The sequence below is a fragment of the Dasypus novemcinctus genome, chromosome 4, assembly GCF_030445035.2.
Source record: "Dasypus novemcinctus isolate mDasNov1 chromosome 4, mDasNov1.1.hap2, whole genome shotgun sequence".
Classification (NCBI taxonomy): Eukaryota; Metazoa; Chordata; class Mammalia; order Cingulata; family Dasypodidae; genus Dasypus; species Dasypus novemcinctus.
In genome coordinates, this window is record NC_080676.1 from 161,547,908 (window position 1) to 161,570,244 (window position 22,337).

At 46.1% G+C, this 22,337-nt stretch overlaps 1 protein-coding gene across 2 annotated transcripts in view; it reads right to left on the bottom strand.

The window, feature by feature from the left end:
• The window catches only part of DSCAM (DS cell adhesion molecule), a 791,503-nt gene that overhangs the window by 113,228 nt on the left and 655,938 nt on the right, over positions 1 to 22,337 (bottom strand). For both annotated transcript variants that reach the window (XM_071214978.1, XM_071214979.1), the window contains exons 15-16: positions 16,075 to 16,242; positions 5,318 to 5,388 (exon numbers count right to left, since the gene is read on the bottom strand). In XM_071214978.1, the coding sequence (XP_071071079.1) occupies positions 5,318 to 5,388; positions 16,075 to 16,242 (239 nt within the window). The remainder of the gene's footprint in view (positions 1 to 5,317; positions 5,389 to 16,074; positions 16,243 to 22,337) is intronic.

Below are 22,337 nucleotides of genomic sequence, written 5' to 3' on the forward strand. Positions count from 1 at the left end.
AAGCATCTGAACTACTGGATGGAGCCCAGGGGGCACTTTGGCTCTGTAACAGCGGTGGGGTGGGGGTGCACCTGGTACGTGACTAAGTATTACTAAAAAGAACTGTGAAGTCATCAGAGGGGCCCAGCAACTGGGTAGGAATCAAAGTCAGTTGTTCAAGGGGCCACCTTACATATTCCAGAGTATGCTAAAAGCCATCATCTTCTATGATTATCTCGTCTGTGTCGTCAGAAGAGTAGGGACAAAGGTACATCCTTAATATGCCTGTTATTTATCTATGGTGTAACAAAAAGGACACTCAATTTGGAATTAAGAGAGAGGTGTTCAAGTGTCATCAGTGACTGTGGGGACCGAATCACGCTCTCCACAAAAGACAAGCTCACATCGCAACCCCTAGTCCCGCGGGTGTGAACCCATTTGTAAATAGGACTTTGAAGATGTTGTTAATTAAGGTGAGGACAAGCTGACAGGTGGTGGGCCTGAATCCAGTATGGGTGAGATCCCTATAGCAAAGGAAATTGGACATGGAAGGAGAAAGCCAAGTAGACAGATCACCATGTGACAGAGGCAGAGTCATTGCTGGCAAGTCATCACCAGAATGCTGCAAGGTTCGGGGAGAAGGCTCAGAAAGACAGTTTCCCAGGAACTATGGCTAACAAACATCAGCCTAGAAGGTACCTCTCAGGTTGCCCTTTCCAATGTGTCACACTACTTCCTGGAGGGCGTCACATGGAGTCTGCAGCTCATTAAACTACTACTATGAAGGTCAATGGCAAATGGGGCAGTTTTGTTTTTAAATGACAGACTAAGCCATTTTCCCATTTTAAGAGATTATCTCTGCAACCTATAATAGGTGGCAATGATCCCTCCATTAGCTGGAAATATTACCGATTGCAGAGATGTGGTATTGTGGTTAAAAGTACCCTTCAGACTACATTAAATGTCTGAGGACTCAAATTTAACATTTTGTGGAAATCATACATTTCTTCTGTTATATTGCTTATTGTAAAGAAAATTTTCAGCCAGAGGGTATGATACTGAGGGGCAGGAAAGTGGTAACATCATTCTAAGGATTTTTAACTTGAGTCATCAGTTTGGCAATTATTCTTGGCGCTACATTTTTTAAACAATTGAAAATTTCGTATTTTCAAGAGAGTTTCTAAAAATACTTTTCATTTAAAGGGAAAAAAAAACCTCACAGCAATAGGAAGTATATCATTTGTCCCACTGTTTTAAATTGCATTCTCTGGATAAATATTTTGAGGTATCTATAATAATTAAATGTTCCAAATCCTGTAAGTTTTATTTAGGAGTGCCTGTTGGGGACTGAATCATACTCCCCACAAAAGACAGCTTTACATCTTAATTTCTGTTCTTGTGAGTATGAACCATTTGTAAATAGGACATTCTGAAGATGTTATTATAAGTTAAGGTGTGGCCAAATGGAATCAGGGTGGGTCTTAAAGACTGGAGGCCTCCTAAAGTGAGGAAATTCAGATGCAGCCAGGCAATGGCAACTAGAAACCAGCAGAAGCCCGAAGGAAGAGGAAGCCAGGGGAGGAGAGAGATGACATCACCGTGTGGCGGGACAGAGATGCAAGTTGGGGACTCCAGGACAGGACACAACAGGACTGAGAGAAAGCATGGCCTCCCCGACACTTTGATTTTGGACTTTTGGCCTCTCAAACCAAAGCCAATCAATTCTTCGGGATTAAGCCAACCCACTGCGTAGTGTGTGTCATAGCAGCCCTGGGAAATGAAGACAGAGCCTATGGCAATGAAATACACACCCAAATAGCTGGCAGTCATCAGGTCCTTAATCTGCATAAAATGGAATCATTTGTTTCTGAGGCTGACCAGAAGAGAAGGTGGCAGGCACTGTTAAAAGAGACCTGTTCCCTCAGCATTTTACAACACTTTAGGAGAATGATTACAATCAGAATTTTCTAAGAACCCAAAATTCTTCTGTTTCGTGATTTTCAGGTACTTTTTATCAACTACATATTAATAATTATCAATAGTTTTAGCAGTTATCAGTAACACCATGCAATAAATTATGTTTGCTTAGGCAAATCCTTTTGCTTTTCAAGTTATTGTATATGAGTGAGAAAATCCAACTTTAGTATCATTTACTTTATTTCATTTAAAACCATTTACATTCTCTCTTAAGATTCTGCTAAGGCATTGCTAGGCATTTTTATTTCACTCAGCCTATGTAAAAGTATTTAACAGCTCTTTGTGAGCCTTCATCTTGTATAATACAGAATTCTAAAAACTGGTCTTTGGACATCTTACAGGATTACATTTTAAATGATGTAAACTCCTTAAACTTATCACACATTCCTTGGACCATTACTGTTCTTTCAGTAAAATAGAGTAGAGGCTCGAAGGTAAAGTGGCTGGTCTGTATTGCACACTGATGGCAGTTTGTGTCTTTGGGTGTCCACCACTGTACACCCTGGGCTATTTTGCTGTGTCATGAAGTAGAGTAGCACCATGTTGTAATGCACAATTTGGAGATCCTATTGGCTGGATGTCTTCTGAATGGTCGCTTCTACACATAATGCTTCAGTGGCTTTTGCGATAAGGGATATTTGCACTATGGGCTTCATTATTCCTTACTCACATATTGCATTCATTCATTCATTCATTCGAAGATGAATAAGACAGTCTCGGCTCTTAAGAAGCTCACAGAACAGCAGGGGAGACAAACACCAAATGGACACCATGCGACGGGACCTGACTGGACTATCATTAAGAGCAAAACAATGAATACTGCTTTGGGGATTCACAATGTGGCTAGAGCCTTCGAGAAATAGGACTGGACAGCTATAACTGGGGAGAGTGGATGGTAGTGAACTTGAAAGGGCTGCTCCAGCCTCAATGTTGAATGACCTTGAGTGACCTCCAGATTTTGGTCTGTTTTGGTTTTGGTCTGTTTCCTGTGGCCAAACGTAAAAATTCGAAAGTTTGAAACTTATTTGTTGAAAGAAATAACCAAAAAAGGGCAAGTTGTCTATTTTGCTCATCAGAAGTTGTTGTTACAGTGTTGTCTGTACAATGATAATTAAACAAAATTAATACCTGTTTCTGATGTCATAGAAAGACTGCAAACGTGTCCCTTATGTTTAAGAGGTTCGAGAGTCTGAAATGGCTGTTTACCCACCAACATCCCAGAGTTATTCTCTCCTCTATGTCACGTCCAGCTCTCCACTGGAAGAGCAGTGTTTTAATTCTGATCAGCAAGCTGCCCTGCAACTTGAATGAGCTCCCAGCCCAGGCTTTATGCTACTCTTGGTACTTCCACAATGGCTAGCTCTTCTGAGGCTCCCTCTTTGGGGTGAATGCTGCATCTTCTCCCCTTTCCTCCCTTCTTTCTTCCTCTTTTTTCTTTAGTCTCCTTACACAGGACGCTTATCTTGAACTTTTACTCCAGGACATGAAGACATGTTTTATGCAACATCTTGTACTTTACATATATCCTAGACCATGTAAAATGGCATACGATTTGTTTGAATCAATTCATTACATAAAGAAGCCAACAAAGGACAAATCTGTCAATGGACAGACCTTATCTCCATGCCAGGTAGATCACCAATGTATCTGTCCACATTCTGACAGGCCATGCAACAGCAACCTGCTATCCTGAGATCCATTACACTGCTGCCTGAACAATCTATTACAGTCTGTTTGCAATCTAGTGGAAGCAAAGATTCCTTTTAAAAGCCCACAAAAAAGTTCATCCTTTTGGCACAAAGAAGAAATTTAACTGTAATTTACTAAGCCTGGCTGCTGTTTTTCTACAGAGGAGCCTTTTAAAGCCTCAAGAGTTTCACTGTTTGGTTATAAGAGCTGAGTGCTCTGTAGACAGACACCTCTAGCATGCTGTGCCCCAAATCTTCAGAGGCCTCAGTAATGCCTGGCCTTTTTCAGTGGCAAAACGCAAAAGAATCTATTGGGCTGGTGGGTGGAACTTCACAGAGTCTTTAATTCAAGACAGAGTGAGTCAGCGTTCCGTTTGTAGAGTGGCCGCAATGCGTCTGGGGTTACGGCTTGCTGAGAATCTTTTATTACACGGTAGCGTGATGCTCGCAGGCGGTAGATGTGCTCACAAAGACCAGTGATACCCCTTCCCACACTCCGTAGCCTGCACCAGCAGTGCTGCTACGCAGGCCTGTCATGCTACCCACAGGGAAAGCAACTCATGGGCTGGGGTTGAAAAAAGCAGACACCAAGGAGCTTACAGCATTTTAACGTGTTGATTCCAAAGGTGGTACCCTCCCCAACAAAGGAAATCCTTTTTTTTTTTAAATAGACACAAGTCATATTATGAAAGAGCCAACACTGAAAGAAAAAACCAGAAACAAAAAACAGGCGCAAGAGATTAGGATTTAAATTTTATGAGAGATTTGTGATTTGAAGACCTCGCGTGTTAGTCTGCGGTCTTCTTCTTTAAGTGAGAACACAGGAAAAGGATGAGTAGTGAGGTCAGAAAAAACACATGCAATGAAAGAAAGCCAGAACTGAAGTAGCGAATACAACTTTATGGAAGTTTTGACCCAACAACAGCACTCCAGGAGCTCATGGAAGGGGTTACTCATCTCACAGTAGTCTCTCCACCTGGGAAGTGTCACACTACCTCAAGATCAGTGGGACAGTGATGCTGCAAGGGCTGGCTTGTGACGAGCATACACCAGATTATCAATCAACTCAATGCTGCCTTCAAGAAAGTTGTCCTATGAAAAACATGGCAGCCAAACTAAACAGTGTATTCAGTATCAGAGTGGATCCCATTGTGGCTCAAGCTTGCTTTCATCTTCAAGCACTGGCAAAAGAAACTAGGCTAACTGGCAGCAAGTCTGAATTCAGGGAAACCAAGGAGCCTTCTCCAGGACAGGTAGTTATCAGCCCAGGCAGGCCTCCTCTCCTCTCGGCCAGCTTGGTGGTCTATCTGCCATGCCTTGCTTTGCCATTTAGTGCAACCACTTAGAGCAAGTTACTGCTCAGATGAATTTGGAGAGAGTAGTTCTGGCCATCAGTTTCATTATTTGTGTGGAAACCAGCCTTTGGGATCTCAATCAAGGTTCAGATCAAGAAAAGGATACTGACTGCTTCACTCTTTGTAAATACTGACCTTGCTGTTAAGGGATTCACAATATGGATACAAATATTAAATTTTAAGGAAAGGGTTCTCAGCCTAATTTAGAAAAAGGAAAGTTTCACGAAATGTTAGTGTCTCGGCCGCATAACATATAACAGGAATACAGTGCTTGCCCCACTGGAAAAAGTGTCAGGAATCAGCGTTGGCTTGGCTTACCTTCCAGGTGACCCTGATGCTTTGAGATGAGATGGGCTCCAGGTGAACTTCCTGAGGTGGGCCATCAGGAGCTGTAAAGACCAAAAACCCACAGGCGGGTTGGAAATGAGTTCCAGAGTAGACTGAAACCCACACGACAGTGTGCCAGCCCCAAAGACACCCCCTAGCAAAGACACAGCTAGCACAGCAAGCCACGTTTTCAGCATTAGTGGGCAAGATCAAGTTTGAAGAGTCACTGCACACAAAATTTGCCCTGTGTTTCTTTCGTCTTGAGAAAAATCAATCCTGAGAACCTGTCATTGTGTTTTGCTTCACAGTGGCTTTGAGAAACCTGGAGTTAAGGGGTAAAATCAGAAGTCATGAAACCAGCTATCTTTTTTGAAGCTCTGTTCGTGGTGGCAGGGAAGACCCTTTTTCTTCCCTTGGAAACTGTGTCTAGTGATGAGTGACACTGGGGTTGCTCCAGTTGTTAGAACCACTTGTGGCAAAAACATGTGTTATTCTGCCTTTGAATGCTTTGATGCCTTAGTTCTCCACAGCTTCCAGTTAAAGCCACCTGTTAAGCAGGGGCTATGGCCACAGACGGCAGAAGCAGCATTGGACAGCGGAACAAAATGTGCAACTCACACCGATAGTTGTGTAATAAGTTGGGGAGTCATGGAGAGACAATCCCAATTACATCCCAGTGGTACTCAATCAATATCTTAGAATTTATTAAGTACGGGGTGCCTATCGTGAAACTAAGAGATAAAATACATTTTTGTCAACCAGGCGTTTGTAAGTCAATACGAGCAATAGTCAGAGCACTTGGGCATCCACTCCCAGAGAGAAGCAGTAATGCAAGGCTGCACATACTCAGGTTTCTTTGGGAAGTAGAAGCCAGAAGCAACCCAGGAGCTAGAAGGGAGAGAGCCCTTTGGATTACAAAATGTTGTTGAATTCGACCGTTTTGGGATCACTGCTGAGCCACAGAAGAGCCATTTTCTGTGGACATGGGGACACCCAGTTGTAAGAAGTTGAGCAGCACATGTGAGGCTTAGTATCCACTAAATTTGTAAAGTTTGTAAGGGAAAGTAAGGGTAACGCTAAAGGGGAGGAGGAGGGAGAGCAAGATCCAGGCAGAGCTGCTCCCCTTTCTGTCCAGGAAGAGGAAGATTTGAGTAGTACCACTCTGCAGTTGTTAACTTGGTGGGCATTTAAATCCTTCTGCCTGAGTTTGGACCCTGGCTCGATCCCTCATTAAACTAGATTTTTGTAGGTTACTTAACTTCACTGAGCCTTGCTGTCCTTCTCTATAATGGGATAAAAGAAGTCATATCATAGGGTTGTTTTAAGGATAATGTGCACAATAAGTAAAAGCACTGGGTGTTTTTAAGTGGAGGGAAGATAAAAGGAGAAATTCAAAGAAAAGACAGAAAGCAGTGTCCTGGCCGAGTCAGATGGAGAGGAGGGAATCAAGAGCACTGGCTGCAGGGGCTGGGACTGGGGCCAACGCCTGGAGATGGGAGGAGGAGGAAGCTCAGGGAGGCTTCAGCCGCACTTACGGTTGAGGGAGGCAAGGTGAGAACAGCCCTAGGAAGGCTTACAGGTTGCAGGAAGCAGGTTCGAACCTGACCCGTCCCCATTTTCTCTGCGAGATAATACGAGGAGAGTGAGGGGCTCTTGAGCAGAAGGGCTGTGGGCTTCAGGATGTGACCAGCTGGGAACACAGCCGTGTCCTGGGCAAAAGAGTGTGCAGTGTGTCTCTGTGCCAGACCGGCTGGGATGCTGGCTTAGCCCACGGGGCCCCACCATGGTGCAGGCAAAGCAGCACGGGGTGAGCGCAGTGGCGATGGGAGTGAGGCGTGGATGCCTGCGTGGCTACCAGGAGATAATGGGTCTTGCTGGGGCTTCCCATACATCCAGGAAGGAAGAGGGGCCCTTGATTCTGACGTCAGTGTTATGGGGCTGGAAGAGGATGATGGTGTAAAGATGCCAGGAGAGGAACCCAATTTTTCAGAACAGAGGAATGATTACAACTTAGCGATATGAGTTTGAAGGGAATTGGCAGCTAGAAATGTGTAAGAGAACTGGAGAGAGAGGGGAAAGTCAGGACTCCCTTCCCTGCCCAGCCCCCAGAGAGCTTTCCTGACTGCCTTGCCACTCAATGGTGTTCTCACGGCCTCTCGCGCCCACTCCCACCCAACCTCTATACCTGGCATTGTTTTCTATTTCGTTCCTAAAATCTTTAATTCAAGTTTGCTGTCACTCTCTGAAAGTGGCGGTGGCCGCACAGCACACTTTGAGCATCTCATGCCATGTGTTGACTCCCCACTGCGTCCGGCCATCTTCATGCTCCTCTCCCACCACACTCCCCACCCACCCCGCATGCCGCCCACGTGGAGCCGGAACCAAAATGCACTCTGTCCTGGACAGCTCCAAGCCTTTGCTCTGGAACTTTCTTCTCTGTCCTTTCAGAGTTCCCTGCCCAGGCCTGTGAGCCCCTGCCTCAGTCTAATCCCACCTAGGCACCCCTCATGCCCACATCTGCATGCTTGTCATAGCTGCCTGGCAGCAGGACCCGAGGCTGGAGGCTGGCACGACTCCTTGCTTTAAAGGGGTAGCACCATTTGTAGATGCTGAAGCCGGAACCTGCTTTTCTCCAATGAGCAGGTCGTGGGGACAGCTGGTGAACGGGGGAGCTGCAGCCTCTTGGATTCATTAATTTTCCATGCAAAATGGCTCTGCTAGCAATGAGGTCAATTTTCAAAACAGTAAGCAAGGGATCCTGGGCAGCCAGCTAATTATGACAGTCGTGTGGCTCTGCCTCTAATTGCTGCTCGCCGGGTTGACCCCTTCACGCGGAACCTGTCACTGCAGGCCCCATGAAAACACACGGAACGGATTTCTCTCTGACACTGATAATTCTGTGGTCGGCAAGAAGCATGCAGTTTATCCACAAAAATATTTCTTGAAACATTATTTTGAGGTCCGACGGCTATCGTGATGCTTGGTTATTTTCATTTAGTTGTGCTACATCGAATTTAGTGAGCAGCCCACTCGTGGGCACTGCCTCCTCGGGCCCTGCCTGGGGTATGGCCCTCAGCGTGGTCTCCTTGGGACGGCCACGGATAACAGTCCTGGCCTTTATTTCCTTGCAGAGATGTATTAATAAGTAAAAACGAAGGGAAATGGGAGCATTCCGGTGTCTATTAAGCAGCTAGAAATGTGTAAGAGAATCTGAGAGAGAAGAGGAGAGAGTTAGAACCCCATTCCCTGCCAGGGCCCCCCAAGATCTGTCCCAGCTGCCCCATCCTCTGCCCCCTCACTGCTTAAATACTAGTATAGATTTATGCAAAACTCTTTCCAGGGTTTGCTGGGAGGTCCTCTCAGCCATCGTGAACTGGGGACAGTTTGTGCTGTTGATTTGGCTGGTATTTCACAAAGACCCCTACAGAAATGGGGAAGAGGAGGCAGTCTGTCTCTCCAGGGAGAGGCCTGCCCATTTTATAGACCGCAGCACCTTCAAGACTTAGCTTCCCCATACTGACGGGCTTTGTTTTTTGTTTTTTTTTTGGCTTTGTTAATAATTCCTTTATTGATTGGCTTTTGTACCTCTCCACTCTTAAAAAAATAAAGTCATAGTTCAAAGTGGAACATTAAAATAATATACTATACATATTCACACATTTGCATCAGAGCTGTGCCCATTATAACGAGGAAGGTTTTTGATTGCTTTTTTTTTTCACACTGTGTGCTATATTTTCTACTCCAAGCTTCCAAAGTATTATTTATAAAAGAAACTTTAAATTACATACAAATAAAAGTCTTCTTTCAGCATGTATTTTAGGGCTCTCCTTTGAGTTCCTGAGCCATTTTTTCCCCCATAGGTCCTCATTTCATTACAAACAGACAATTTCTGTAAAAATTATAGTCCAAGGCAGATTGAATTCCCAGTGCTAAAAGCATTAAAGATCAGCCATTATATATAAATTTATTTAACTAAATCTGAAAATGATGCTGACATTTAACAATCTACTTACATACCCCTCAGATTAAAGCTCTATTATATACAGTTTCTGTTTTTAGAACTAGACTATTTAACTTTTCCTGTGGGAGGTGAAGCCTAGAGGTAAGGATTTACAATGAATGCAATTTTGCAAAATAAATAATTCCTTTGGGTCCACAGAAGCCAAAAACTATTGAATCTGTAAGACAGTAGTAAGTGAGGGCTGTATCTATAGAGTTTCCAATACTTTTGCCAGACAAGGTAAATTTTACTAATTCTGTTTGACTCAAAATACGGGGATGGTAGCCCCTCCTCAGCTGGCAAGCCCAGCTTCTGGGCACATCTCCTTGCCCCGTGCTCCAGCTGCCCTGCCTTCCTCCATCACCAACGGCCCCTCTCATCGGCTCCCTCCCCTGATGTCATGGTTTGAACGTGCACCCCTAAGAAGACACGTTCAAGTCCTAAGGCCCTGGTCCTGTGACAGGGACCTTATCTGGAAATAGGGTCCTTGCAGAGGGGCTTAGCTAAGAAGAGGCCACACTGGAGCAGGGCGGGCTCTTAGGCCAAGAGACTGGTGTCCTTAGGAGAAGAGGAAGAGACACAGCCACGGAGAGAGGAGTCGGGAAAGGACGTGTGGCCACAGCGGCAGGGCTGGGATGACGCAGCTATAAGCCCACGAATGCCAAGAACGGACGGCCACCCTTCGGAAGCCAGGGGAGGCCAGGAAGGATTCTCCTCCGCTGGCCGACACCTTGGTTTTGTCTGTCTGGCCTCCAGAGCTGTGAGAGAATAAACTGCTGTTGTTTCAAGCCACCCAGATGTGACTCGGTTACAACAGGCCGAAGCGCCCCGGTTAGCCCTTGCTTCCTTATCACGTCAACTGACTGTCCTCTCCCTCCTGCTTCGGAAGCAGTACACCCCAGACCTCGAGCCTCAGGGCTCTGCCCCACTTCCGAAATATTCAGCCGCCCAGTGGAATAATCTCCTGGCTTCAGTGAGAGTCTTGGGGCTTCCCCTTGACCGAACTGGACTGCATCGCCCCGCTGGGAATCACAGCCAAATTTCTATCTCTGGTTTCCTTATCGGGGACTTTAAACAGCCTACTGCGTGCCAGGTCCCAAGCCAGGCAAGGTTTGGGCCACAGAGCTGGGTAAACAAAATGACTGAAAGGCAGGTGCAGGAGCCCACATCCCGCTGTTCACCTCTGGAGAAGTCAAGTGGGTGAGAGGCAAGGTCTCTGTCGGGCAGAGGAGACCAAGACTGTGTCTATTTTTAAAAAAAATGAGAAGCAAAATAAAGCAAAGAAGAGGTGACTCTTAGATGGGGAAAAGGCCAAATTCATGAAATACTCTTTATTGAGCAATCCACCAGGCACGCTCCTGGGCTACAGCAATGAACACAGCAGGCAGCTGTCGACGCCTTGTGGGGTTTGTATCCCAGTGGGGGGTCTTAAAATAAGCCACAGACAAAATTATCAATCAGATGGTAGGTCTGAAGGTGACTGACGCTACATCTAAAAAGGAGAGCCTTAAGGGGGTGGGGGGCAGGTGCCCCCCAGGAGTAGGCAGTGGGTTGGGTTTTAAATGGGGCACTCAGGATAGGATTCATTGAGAAGACACTTTGTGAGCCACGACTTGAGCGAGGTCAAGGTGGTGGGGGAGAGCATTCCAGACAGAAGAGTGACCAGTGAGAGGGCCTTCACAAACGAGCAGTAGAAGGAAGCCAGGCATCACGAGGCTGAACCTCTAAAGCCTCTCCAAACAGAAGTTGGAAAAAGGTGACCACAAAGTATGGAGCCAGATGACTGAAAGTGGGCGCGCCTCGTCCTCCCCGGACTGGCCGTGTACCTCCCTCTACGGTCGGGTGGTACCGTTGATGTCACGCTCAGCCCGGGTATGCAGATTGTGAATGTGTTTACTTTTAAAGGCCTTTTTTCTTCAGTCCTCTCCCCCTCAGCCACCAGGTCAGTCTGCAGGAAACTGAGCCTCTACATTAGAGCTGCCACCTCGGAACGTGAGGAGAGAGGATGAGACAGCTGTTTACTTAGTGACAGATCAAATGGGAACCTCAACAACTCCACGCCGTGACCCTTCCTTAATCCTGAGCTTCCGTGCTCTGAGGTGTCGCTGCAAACTCAGTGGCTTTCAGTGAGGTCCCTTCCTAATTGAACTTCCACTTCCCATGGACAGCTTCCCTGTGAAAGCACTGGATGGGTCAGCCACCCCACACTCGGTCACCAGGCACCGAGGGACACCTGACCTTCAGGGCGCAGCTGCTAACGGGGAAGCTGGTCTTCGGTGAGCATCAGCTGGGGATGCGACCTGCCGATTAGCGGCAGAGAGGCAGGAGCACTTCTCGTATATTAAGAGCTGAGCGTCACAACTCTGACATGTCTCCACTTACTCTCTCGACTTCTCCATTTTGGGGGGCTAAGGGTCATGAGGGGAGCCGAGAAGAGAGCGCTAGGCAGCTGCTACGTGGCTGTTCTCTGAGGTCAAGCGGTTTCCAGCAGAATGATGATGTGTTCACGCACTTTTACATAAAAATAAATTCAGTGGGGCCGAGTTGGACCAGTGTTACTTCCCAACATGAGATAGGGATGGCGTGTTAATGACAACAGTTCCTTCTTCGTTAAGCTTTGCAGTGGACTCAAATCGCCAATGCCCATGGTGGCAAGACCTAAGTTTGGGCTCCTCAGACTTCTTCTGTAAAGACCCGGGTAGTAAATACTTTAGGCTTTGTGGGCCAGGTGTGGTTTCTTCTTCTTTTCAAAAGAGCCGATAATGGAGGTGTATGTAAAAAGTGTGCCAAACGCGTGCTATGGACTATGATTGGTGATAATGTCTGATGATATTATCTCATAATCCTTAATAAATGGGAAACGGACTTTGGCCCAGTGGTTAGGGCGTCCGTCTACCACATGGGAGGTCCGCGGTTCAGGCCCCGGGCCTCCTTGACCCGTGTGGAGCTGGCCATGCGCAGTGCTGATGCGCGCAGGGAGTGCCCTGCCACACAGGGGTGTCCCCCGCAAAGGGGAGCCCCATGCGCAAGGAGTGCGCCCATGGGGAGAGCCGCCCAGCACGAAGGAGGGAGCAGCCTGCCCAGGAATGGCGCCGCCTACACTTCCCGTGCCGCTAACGACAACAGAAGCGGACAGAGAAACAAGACGCAGCAAAAAGACACAGAAAACAGACAACCGGGGGAGGGGAGGGGAATTAAATAAATAAATAAATAAATAAATCTTAAAACAAACAAACAAACAAACAAAATCCTTAATAAATGTTCCACCATGGTGTGGTGTTCTATGGGAAATCTACACATCTATATGATTGTTTTGCAAACTCACAACATCTGTAACAAAAATACATTAAAAAAATAGTGTGGATTGGGGGGAAAATGCACCAAATGTAAGATAAGGACTACACTTGGTAGTTATATTTTGACAATGCTCTTGCATAGTTTGTAACAAATGTTTCACAACAATGCAAAGTGTTGGTGGAAGGGAGATGTATGTGGCCCCTGTGTGATGTTATGTATGTTTACTTTGTAAGTTCACAATCTTTACTATACACCTATTGTTTATGCATGTTCATGTACGAATGATACACTTCAATTAAAAAAAAAGCAAGTTTGGGCATAAAAAATAAATAAATAAATAATGAAAAAATAAATAAGAGTCCTTTACAGATGGTAAAAAGTATATTCAGCAGGAGGGCTGCAGATTTGTCACGTGGGCTGTAGTTTGCTGACTGCTAAATGAAAGCATAGGAGTCACTGGGCATCCAGGGCCAGCCTAAAAGAGGCAGCTGCTTAGCTCCAGCTGTCAGTGGCCGAACAGGAACTCAAGAGGAACTCAAAGTTTAGATTTTGAGATGAAATTTCCACGTTTAACCAAAATGACACCAATTTCAAAAGACTTGCAAAATACTAGGGAGACCCCAGCCAGACTGTGGCCTGGGCCACGCTCCATTTGGAATAGAGATTGGGTTCCACCATCTCAGGCTGAGGGCTCAGAGCTCTGACGGGAGGGAGTTATCACTCCTCCTTCCCATGCAGCCCCACCCTTTCCCTTTCTCTCTTTTCTTTTTTTTTGGTGAAGCCCTTCAACATTTTAGTGTGGGTATAACCCGCTATATTTTGCATTTGCAAACACATACACACAGAGCTCATTATTGCAACCACTGTAAATATACTGTTATAAAACTAATAGTCTATGGCTTCCAGAAGTTTCCATTGGAGGATTCACACTGCTTGAGAAGTGACCTCTCTGTTTTGGGGAGAGGAGGCAGTAGGGCTGGGAAAAGATCACCTCTAGAGGGCTACAGATCCTGAAAGATGTGCTTTTGGGCATCCCTGACAGGAAGGGGCAGTCGCCACCGAGGGCCTCTGCCGGCGGTTCTCATTAGGATTTCTCTGGTGGTCGCTGCAGTCTGGACCACGTGAGCCACCCACGGGAAAATGACTTTTTTATTTCAGTCATGCATACTTATGCATCCAGGCCAAGACAGATTCTGCTTCCTAACTGGACTGTGCTCAGCCCTGCTGCTTTCCTTCGGCTTATCCGAACGTGAAAGGAGAGAGGCTGTGTGGGGCTGCCAGGGGCCAGCACCCGTGTAAAATCCTACAGGCCCTCCTGCAGAACTAGGAGGAGGCTTCTGCATCTGTCCGCGGATCTGCTGGGCCACTGCCCTGCAGCCCGGCTCCCGCAGCGCCTGCTCACCTGGCCGCCTGGCTGGGGAGACTAATGCTGCCATGGCAATGGCCCGCAGCCCCAGAGGTCCAAGAGGAAACGAAATAAGAAGCAACAACAGCAGCAAACCAGGGCCATCAGGGAAGCAGCATCCAAACACACAGCTGGAGAAAATGCAGTTACCCCGAGAAGGATGTCAGGATGGGGCCGGGCGGGGAAGGGGTGACAAGGGAAGGAGGGGCAGGCTGAAGGAGCTGGAGATGACATTGTGTGTAGAATGATGGGGACTGCTTATTCTTCCTTCATATCCAATGCAATGAAATTCCAGGAGGCTAGAGGGTTATTTAAAAAAATATTTAAATAAGGCTCCTTTTTTTTTTTTACAGAAGCATATTCATGCAAAGAACTAGTAGACCTTGGAATTTCTTTCAATTATCAAATACCTTTGAGGAAAGGAGAAGAGAGGGAGCATGTTGTCCATTTTGCAGATGAGAAGTGATGCAAAGAATATCCAAGTACCACAAATGGGTTCACCCTAAGGCACTTAAGCTTTATGCCCTATCACCTACCTTGGAATATAATTTTCAAGAATTGATGTGCCCAATGTTGAGAAATGGGCACTCCTCTGCATTTCAGGGAGAACTGTAAAATTTAATGTATTTCCTCAAGGGCAGTATTAGCTCTACATCTCAAAAGACTTAACATTTTGCTTTTTCTCTGATTCAGCCATGCTACTTCTTGGAGTTTAACATGAGAAAATAATCTTGGAAATGCCAAAGGATGTGCCGCTGGGCTGTCCATTACAGTGGTGTTTATAATAACGGACAATTGAGAGCATTGCTTTGTTTTACAATATGGGATTTGTGAAATAAATGGTGGAAGATATCATTACAAATTATAGCTTTTACTTTTAGGGGATATACCTGGAGCACTATTAATGAGGATGGGAGAGAAGCTAGTGGTTTGGAAGAACGTCCAAGGCGACTCCAAAGCAAAGCTAAATCTGCAGTTAGTGCTCATTCCACCTGGGGATCACGATTGCGGTCACCTTGGTGACAGAGAGATAGTGACCCGAGACTATGGCCTCCCAGTTTCACCGCAGAAGGCAGTGGCTGATTAGCTCCCATGATGGGCAGGAAAGAGAAGCCAGGTTTGGAGGATGGACATGCCCCCCCTCCCAAGAGATGAGCCAAGCCACAATCCTGACCTTCCTTAGAGAAGCCCCAGGGCAGCTTGCACCCCCCCTCCTGCCAGAACGTGGTAGGACAATCAGGATTCATTAGATACCATCGTCTGAGTCCTCAGGGCCCTAACACACCGGCGGACATCATTTCCAACAACCAAGAGTGACAACTCATGGTTGTGTGTGCGTGTATGTGTGTGCACGTATTTGTGGGCATGTGTGCGCGGGTGTGCATGGGTGCACACGCACATGGGCATAAGTGTTGGGACAGATTGCAAGAGTGATGTAGTAGACTCTACCCCGATAGTCAGAGGTGGGCCGTGGGTGGTAGAATAGGGGAGCTGTCTGGCCTTCCTCAGTGTGGCTTTCTCTATCTTCTAGGTTTCAACCCTGAATATGAATTCCTTTGTAAGAGGAAAAAGAGCCATAAAGTTTATTATAAAAGTATTGACATTTCTATTGCAGAGACATAATTACCAGCCCACACCCCAATTTCCAGGCAGAGAAGGTTCTTGTCTCCTCCTGGTCCCTTATTTTGCCCCCCACCTGACTTCAGGAAATAAGACACACGGCTCCCTGTGAATCTGGAGTCCCTGCATCCAAACAAAGGAATCGTAAAAAGAAGCCGGCGCTTTGGATCTCACTGGATCGTGAGTCCCACACGCCTTTCTTTGAAGTCCGGGAGATGGGGACCTTGAACTAAATCCTATTTGAAGAGCAGTGCCTTCAAGGTAGGAGGCCGAACACGGGCTGCGATTTTTACAGGGCACGGAACTATGGAGAACAGTCATCAAAGCCCTCCACCCGGGGCGAGCCAAGGTCCGCGGCGGCCTTTAAGTGGCCGGGCCCAGCGCGGCCGCGCGCCCCCCGGAGCCGCCCGCCCCCGCTCGGCGCACCTGCCTCGTCCGCCGTGATGGTGAGCTCGTTGCTGGGCTCGCTCTTGCCGATCCGGTTCTTGGCGTACATGCGGATGCTGTAGGTGGAGGAAGGGTGGATATCAATGATGGTGGCCGAGTTCAGCTGAGGGGAAACATCTTTGGTTCTCTGAGCAGAATCCCAGGAGTCTTTGGGGTTTTGTTTTTCAAAAAAGAAGAGATAGAGATGTGAGTTTTTTTCCTCTGCCTTTGTAAAGTTCACAATTGGAATTTTTTTTTTTTTAAGTAAGAAGGCTAGAAAGAAAAAATATGCATAACTCGAATGGCATTCTTAAGGCAATGGGCTCAATTAGGAGGCGGAGTGGGCCATCAGAGGGGACAGGATGTCACACGGTCGTTGTTCACGCCGCGGGAACAAAGGGCAGCAGATGAGCTGAGTGGAGGGAGGGGCACCTGAGGATTCACAGAGCCGCTGGGCAGGTGTGCTTATGGAGGCAAAACACAAGCAGCAGAAGCTCATGCCAGCGAGTGGAAAGCAGCTACTTCTAAACACTCGTTGTATGTGATAATAAACGGAACCATGGTTTGGACATCCCATCCACCTGCCAAAAATAATCTCTGATTCTAAAAGGTGTTTGAACATCAACAAAACCCCTGGTCACATCAGATCCTTTCTTCCCTCCAAAAAGAGTCATAAAAATAAATTATTTACAAACTAACCTCAGTCTCTTATGCCAACATTGCTTAGCAAATATAGTTCTCCATTTTATTAATCATTTTTGAAATCACGTAGTCTCAAATCCTTTGGTGGAAGAATTATTTTTCAACCATAGGCAGTTTTTTACCCAGAGCACTTTATTTTTACCTAGTATGAAGAGCTGTCATTCCATCTGTGACAATTTGTGCCCCGTGATTTTAGGCCTTCAGCCAAGAATGAGAATATCAGCAAATGGCTTTTATTTCAGAAAGAGCCTGGGCAGTGGCTGATCGAGGGCTGGTGGTCAAGAGGTGGCTCAGGTTAGGGAAAAACAAAGAGCCCCTTGAGAAAGGGGGCAGAGACAAAGCTCCCAGGGCCCCAGAGCCATTGTCCAAGGTGCCCATCACACTTCTGAGGGTTTTGTGGACCTTCTGTACTTTTTGCTGGATTCTAAACCCGAAGAGGGAAGGGACCACGCCCTCCTTCTTTAATGTCATTTCTCCAGGACTAGCACATAGTAGAAAAATAATAAATGCGTGTTCAACAGTTGAATAAAAATGGCAAATCCACAGACCTCTGAGTCCTGAGAATGGTCCCACTCTCCTCTCCACCCTGCAGCAGATGGAATTATATACCCTCAAAAGGACATACTCTTAATTTTAATCAATGTTCCTGCGGTGTGAAACCATTTGTAAATATTAGCTTTAACTATGTTACGGGGAGTCAGGGCATGGACTCCGTTGTGGGTAGGGTCTTCTAAGACCCCATTTGGGTATGGCTCAACCGACTCGGAGCGGGCCTTAAGCCGTATTCCTGAAAGCCTTATGGAGAGAAAGCCACGGTAAGAGAAGTCAGAAGAAGCTGGAAGTAAACTGGAAGGGCAGACACAGGAGGGAGAACGTGCCAGTTGATGGGAGACACAGATGCAAGCAAAGGAACCTCAAAGACTGTGGCAAACCAGCACCAGAATGCTGCAGACTTCAAGGAAGAAGCACTGCCTTCAGTGCCTTGAACTTGGGCGTCTAGCCTCTGAAACCATGAGCCAATACATTTCTGTTGTTTCAGTCAGCCCATTGTGAGGACTTGTCACTGCAGCCTAGCCAACAAAAACACACTCCTAGTAATTGTCTGAAAGTTTAGGGGATTGCTTTGCTGGAGGTAACCATAAATGCAAGACAATTTTGATAACGTTTAGAAAAAGATTTATGGCTCGAAGGCATAATGTAAACTGACAAGTTAATATTCCTTTTAAGAGGAAAAGTGGCAATGTTTGAGTCAAGAAGATTGAACGAGAAAGAACATGAAGAAGAAAAAGAAGATGCTGAGAAAAATAAGATTAAAGGGAAGAAAGTGATTTAACGAAGGACAAAAAAGGGGAGGAAATTTTGTATAATGGAATGAAATAAATATGAGACTTGTCTAACAAAGAGAAAGTCAGAGCTTCTGGAGAAGATGTCTGGGACAACAAGGAGGAACCCCAGGTGCCGTAGATGCGGAGAAATATGCTAACTAACCCTAGAAGGAGGAAGAAACTTGTAGTAATTAGTGGCTGCCCAGGGCCCTAGGGAAGTTTCTGGAACTGACAGGGACATTGAAGATCTGTGCCACATTTACTGAGGGATGTGTCTGAGAGTATACCTGAAGAGGCTTACTGATGTCTACTGGCTGCCTCCTCTGTGTGCCAGTTCAAGTCACAGCCCAAATGGGAGTGACCAGGGCAGGAAGTCTTGGACAGGGAGCTCAAGGTCTTTGGAGAAGGAGCTGTGATGTCACTGCTTCATCCTTGCAATGACTGTACTTTGAAGGAGAAAGATGATATCAGTGATCAAGATTTCTAGAAGATGGTTTAAAACACCATAAGACTTATTTTTTAGCCAAAGGTCAAGAGACAAAGAATATGTTATACTGAAGGATTTGAAAAGAACTGTAAATCAAGAAGGAGAAGAAAGTCTAGTTAATCCCATAAACACTGGCAGATAGGACATGGAAAGAGGAGGTGAATGCCCAGAAGGAAAGAGTTAGGAGAAGGACAGAAAATGCCTACTATTGATCTCAGTTGCTGGTGTGCAAACAGCAGGCCATGGTTTACAAACAATGTGTGTGGAGAATATAACACTGGATATTAAAAACAATCACACAGAGTTCCTGAGACTTGGTAGGATGAAATTACAAACTGAAATATAAATATAGACAGGAAGAATATATCATATACAAAACAGAGAAACCTCATAGGAGTAAATCACAAACAGAAATGTATGTATGCTTGAAGGTCCTAGAACCTGAAGCTGAAAGCATGAAGGAGAGTGTTTAGGGAAAGATACAAACAGGAAGGATAAGAAATGAAATTTTTGTGGGAATTTATGACAGGTCTCCTGGCCTTCATGGAGGAAGTAGGTGCAGAGCTAGATTTTTGGACTGCTTTCTGTATTGGATTGGATTACTATAACATCTCTTTCAGAGAACAGTCATTGTAAGGATGAAGCAGTGAAATCACAGCTCCTTCTCCAAGGACCTTGAGCTGTCTTTTTGCACCAAGGATAATATGGTTGACATGGGGAATGGAAGTCCAAGGGAGGAGAAGGGGTTGGAAGACAATACCTTCTACCTGCATTAGAGAGTTTGTATCTCTGGAAATGGATAGTTACCTTCTAGGATATGAGAGAGCTCGCCTGTGTGCTGATACCCACTCAGTGATGAAAGAGACACTGCCCAAAAGAGAAGCATGGAATAATGGGCATGGGGACGTGCAGGGCGAATTCCCTGCAGGGAAGGAAGTGAATTCAGGAAACCACAGACTGGTGAACTGGAGGTCACAAAGGGCAAGAGACTGGAAGGGATGTTAAAGTGCTTCTAGGTGTCTATTAGAGGAGGAGGCATTGGTCTTTAGGGAATCATGGGCTTTTGGAAGAGAAGTACAATGTTCAGAATGAGGGAAGTCATAACCTTGTGGTACTGGGTCAGATGATACCTGGTATTGCCACTGGGCCTGGCTAGAGTGAGAGGATGGCAACAGAGATAAAGTAAAGACTTGGAATATTTTATTTTTTTCTGGCAAAGACAAAAGCAAGGAGAGTCATCAAATGAAATGAAAGGGTGTCGCTTGGTTTGTTCTCGCCATCAAGGTCTAGGCCACTGGATGCAGGAAAGGCCTCTTTTGGTACAGGAAGGATATGAACTTCCTGACCATCATAGCTGGCCAAAGGCAGAGTTGTGATATTTAAGCTGATACTTCAAGATCACTCTTCTGTGCACCCAGCCTATAAATTACATTCACTTAAAATATGGTTGCAATTTTTCTGCAGTCTGAAAGTTACTGAAGAACAATGAATACCTAGAAAGGCTGACTTACATGCCTCTTACAGCAGCGAGTGTACCTATTACCTATTACTAGCCTGAAAGAGCCCCAGGGTCCTAGAGACCCCAGGTCATGGGCCTGCTTGTCCCTGAGCTTTCCCCCTGGTTCTTCTGGGGCCCATCCCAACCCTTAAACTGTCTGGCTCCAGGGTTGAATAAATATCTTAGCCACAAGCTTGGCCCTGTTTCTGGTTGGAGAGAAGTATGAAAGGTGGAAAGAAATATCCCTCATACCCAGTTTCGTAGACAAGGAGCTTTGGGTTATGTAGGGCATAACTGACTTATACATTTGAAGAAGCTATTGGAAATAAAATTGATTCTTAGGTTTCAGGTTCATGTAAATTCAATACGACAAATGTTTTCTGATCACTCATTACATGACAAGCACTATGCTAGCTGTTAGGGATTCACTACACAAAATCAGAAACATTCCTGCCACTGGGAAACTTATCTGGGAGAGCTGGTAGATACTGAGGATTCTTCAATGATGCAGGAGAAGTTTAAACAACACAAATGGTTCTAGAGGCATTTTATGTAGAAGCATTTCCATGCATGCTTGAGCAATAATAAAAGCTACCATTTATTAAAAGTTTACTGTGTGTGAAACAATGGTTTTAAATGTATTATCTTTGTAAGGAATATTCGCCAGGTATATACAAAGGTCTACTATATGGTAGCTTTGCTAGGTGTTGGGGAAATCACCTGGGCACAAATAGACCTAACTGACACAGGGTGCCCAAGGAGCTTCTGCTGCAGTGGTGGTGCCATATATGAATCCAACATTCAAAGAGAGAAGTACATAATTACTCACAATGGTACCTGTGGGAGAGCAAGGGGGATGGTCTATGAGGGCATCTATCTGCTTTATCTGGAGGCATGATGACCTCGTGTGTAGACCAGTGTCATGGATGGAACCGTGCCTTTCCCTCACCCCCAAATATGTTAAAGTCCTAACCTCAAGTATCTGCGAATGTGGCCTTACTTGGGAATAAGATCATTGCAAATATAATAAGGTAAGAGGAGGTTGGACTCTTTATTCAATAGGATTGTTGTCCTTAGAGGAGCAGGAGACACAGATGGACACAGAGGCAGCCATGTGATGGAGGCAGAGGTTGAGGCTTGCCGGCCACCACCAGCCGCCAGGGGGCAGAGGGGGAACAGATCTTCCCTACGGACTGCAGGGGAGCCTGGCCCTTCAGACGTCTTGGTTCTGGACTTCCAGCCTCCGGAACCATGAGACAATACATTTCTTTTGTTTCAGGTCGCTGGTTTGACGTACTTTGTTAGTGGCAGTCGCAGGAGTCTACGATACCAGGATCTAACCCGGGAAATGGGCTCTAAGGATGAGGTGGTCAACATTGCACAGTTCAGGGAAGGTCTAGGGGAAACTTCTGGCCAGAGGGTGGTTGGCCTTGAGGGATGCTTGCCACAGTCCTTTGAGGTCGAAGCAGCCAGGTCCCAATTAAGGCAGAAGGGCAACAGCAGTGAGGGAACCAGCTGTGGCCCGAAGCTGGAAGGACCAGCAGCAAACCCATGGCACCCTGGCTTAGCAGCCCTCGCTGAGGCCCTGGAGTCTCACCAGCAGGTAGAAATGCCTTGTGGACATGCAGGCACCAGGCTGCTCCACAGTGAGGGACAGCCCATATGCGGGGAGCCTGCAGTCCTGCGTGCCAGGTCAGGCCAAGCAGTTTCCCAGCTGTGACCTCCCCAAGATGTAAAGTGATCCTCAGAACACCTGCTGCGTGTGAATTGGTTAGATTTTTGTGAAGCTCAGGCAAGGTGACTAATGGGCAAGCATTTTATACAATGCAAAACCTTATGCAAGGGAAGGGGCTGTTATTCTTTATGAAATTCACCAGCCATTGGAGCTGTTCTCCTTGGAGGAATAGCGATGGGGAAGTTACACCCTAGGAATAGCCATAATTACAAAGGGATTTGCAAGATGTCTCCTTGAGTATTAAGGACTGCAAACTTTATGAAGGGGTTCCCACTCAATAACTCAATACGTGCGGTTGAAAGGGGAAATATGCTTGAAGATGAAATTCAGTCCCTTTCAAAAGAGAACCTCAGTTCTATGTGTGTGATCTGCTGGCTTCCTTCTGTTGTCATGGGTGGAAGAATATATGGCTCCCCAGCTCTTCATCACACACAGATGTGCCTTTAATTAGTCCACAGACATGAGAGAGTGGTGGAAGCAATCAAGTGCCTTTGAATTGGCATTAATCGGCCCTTT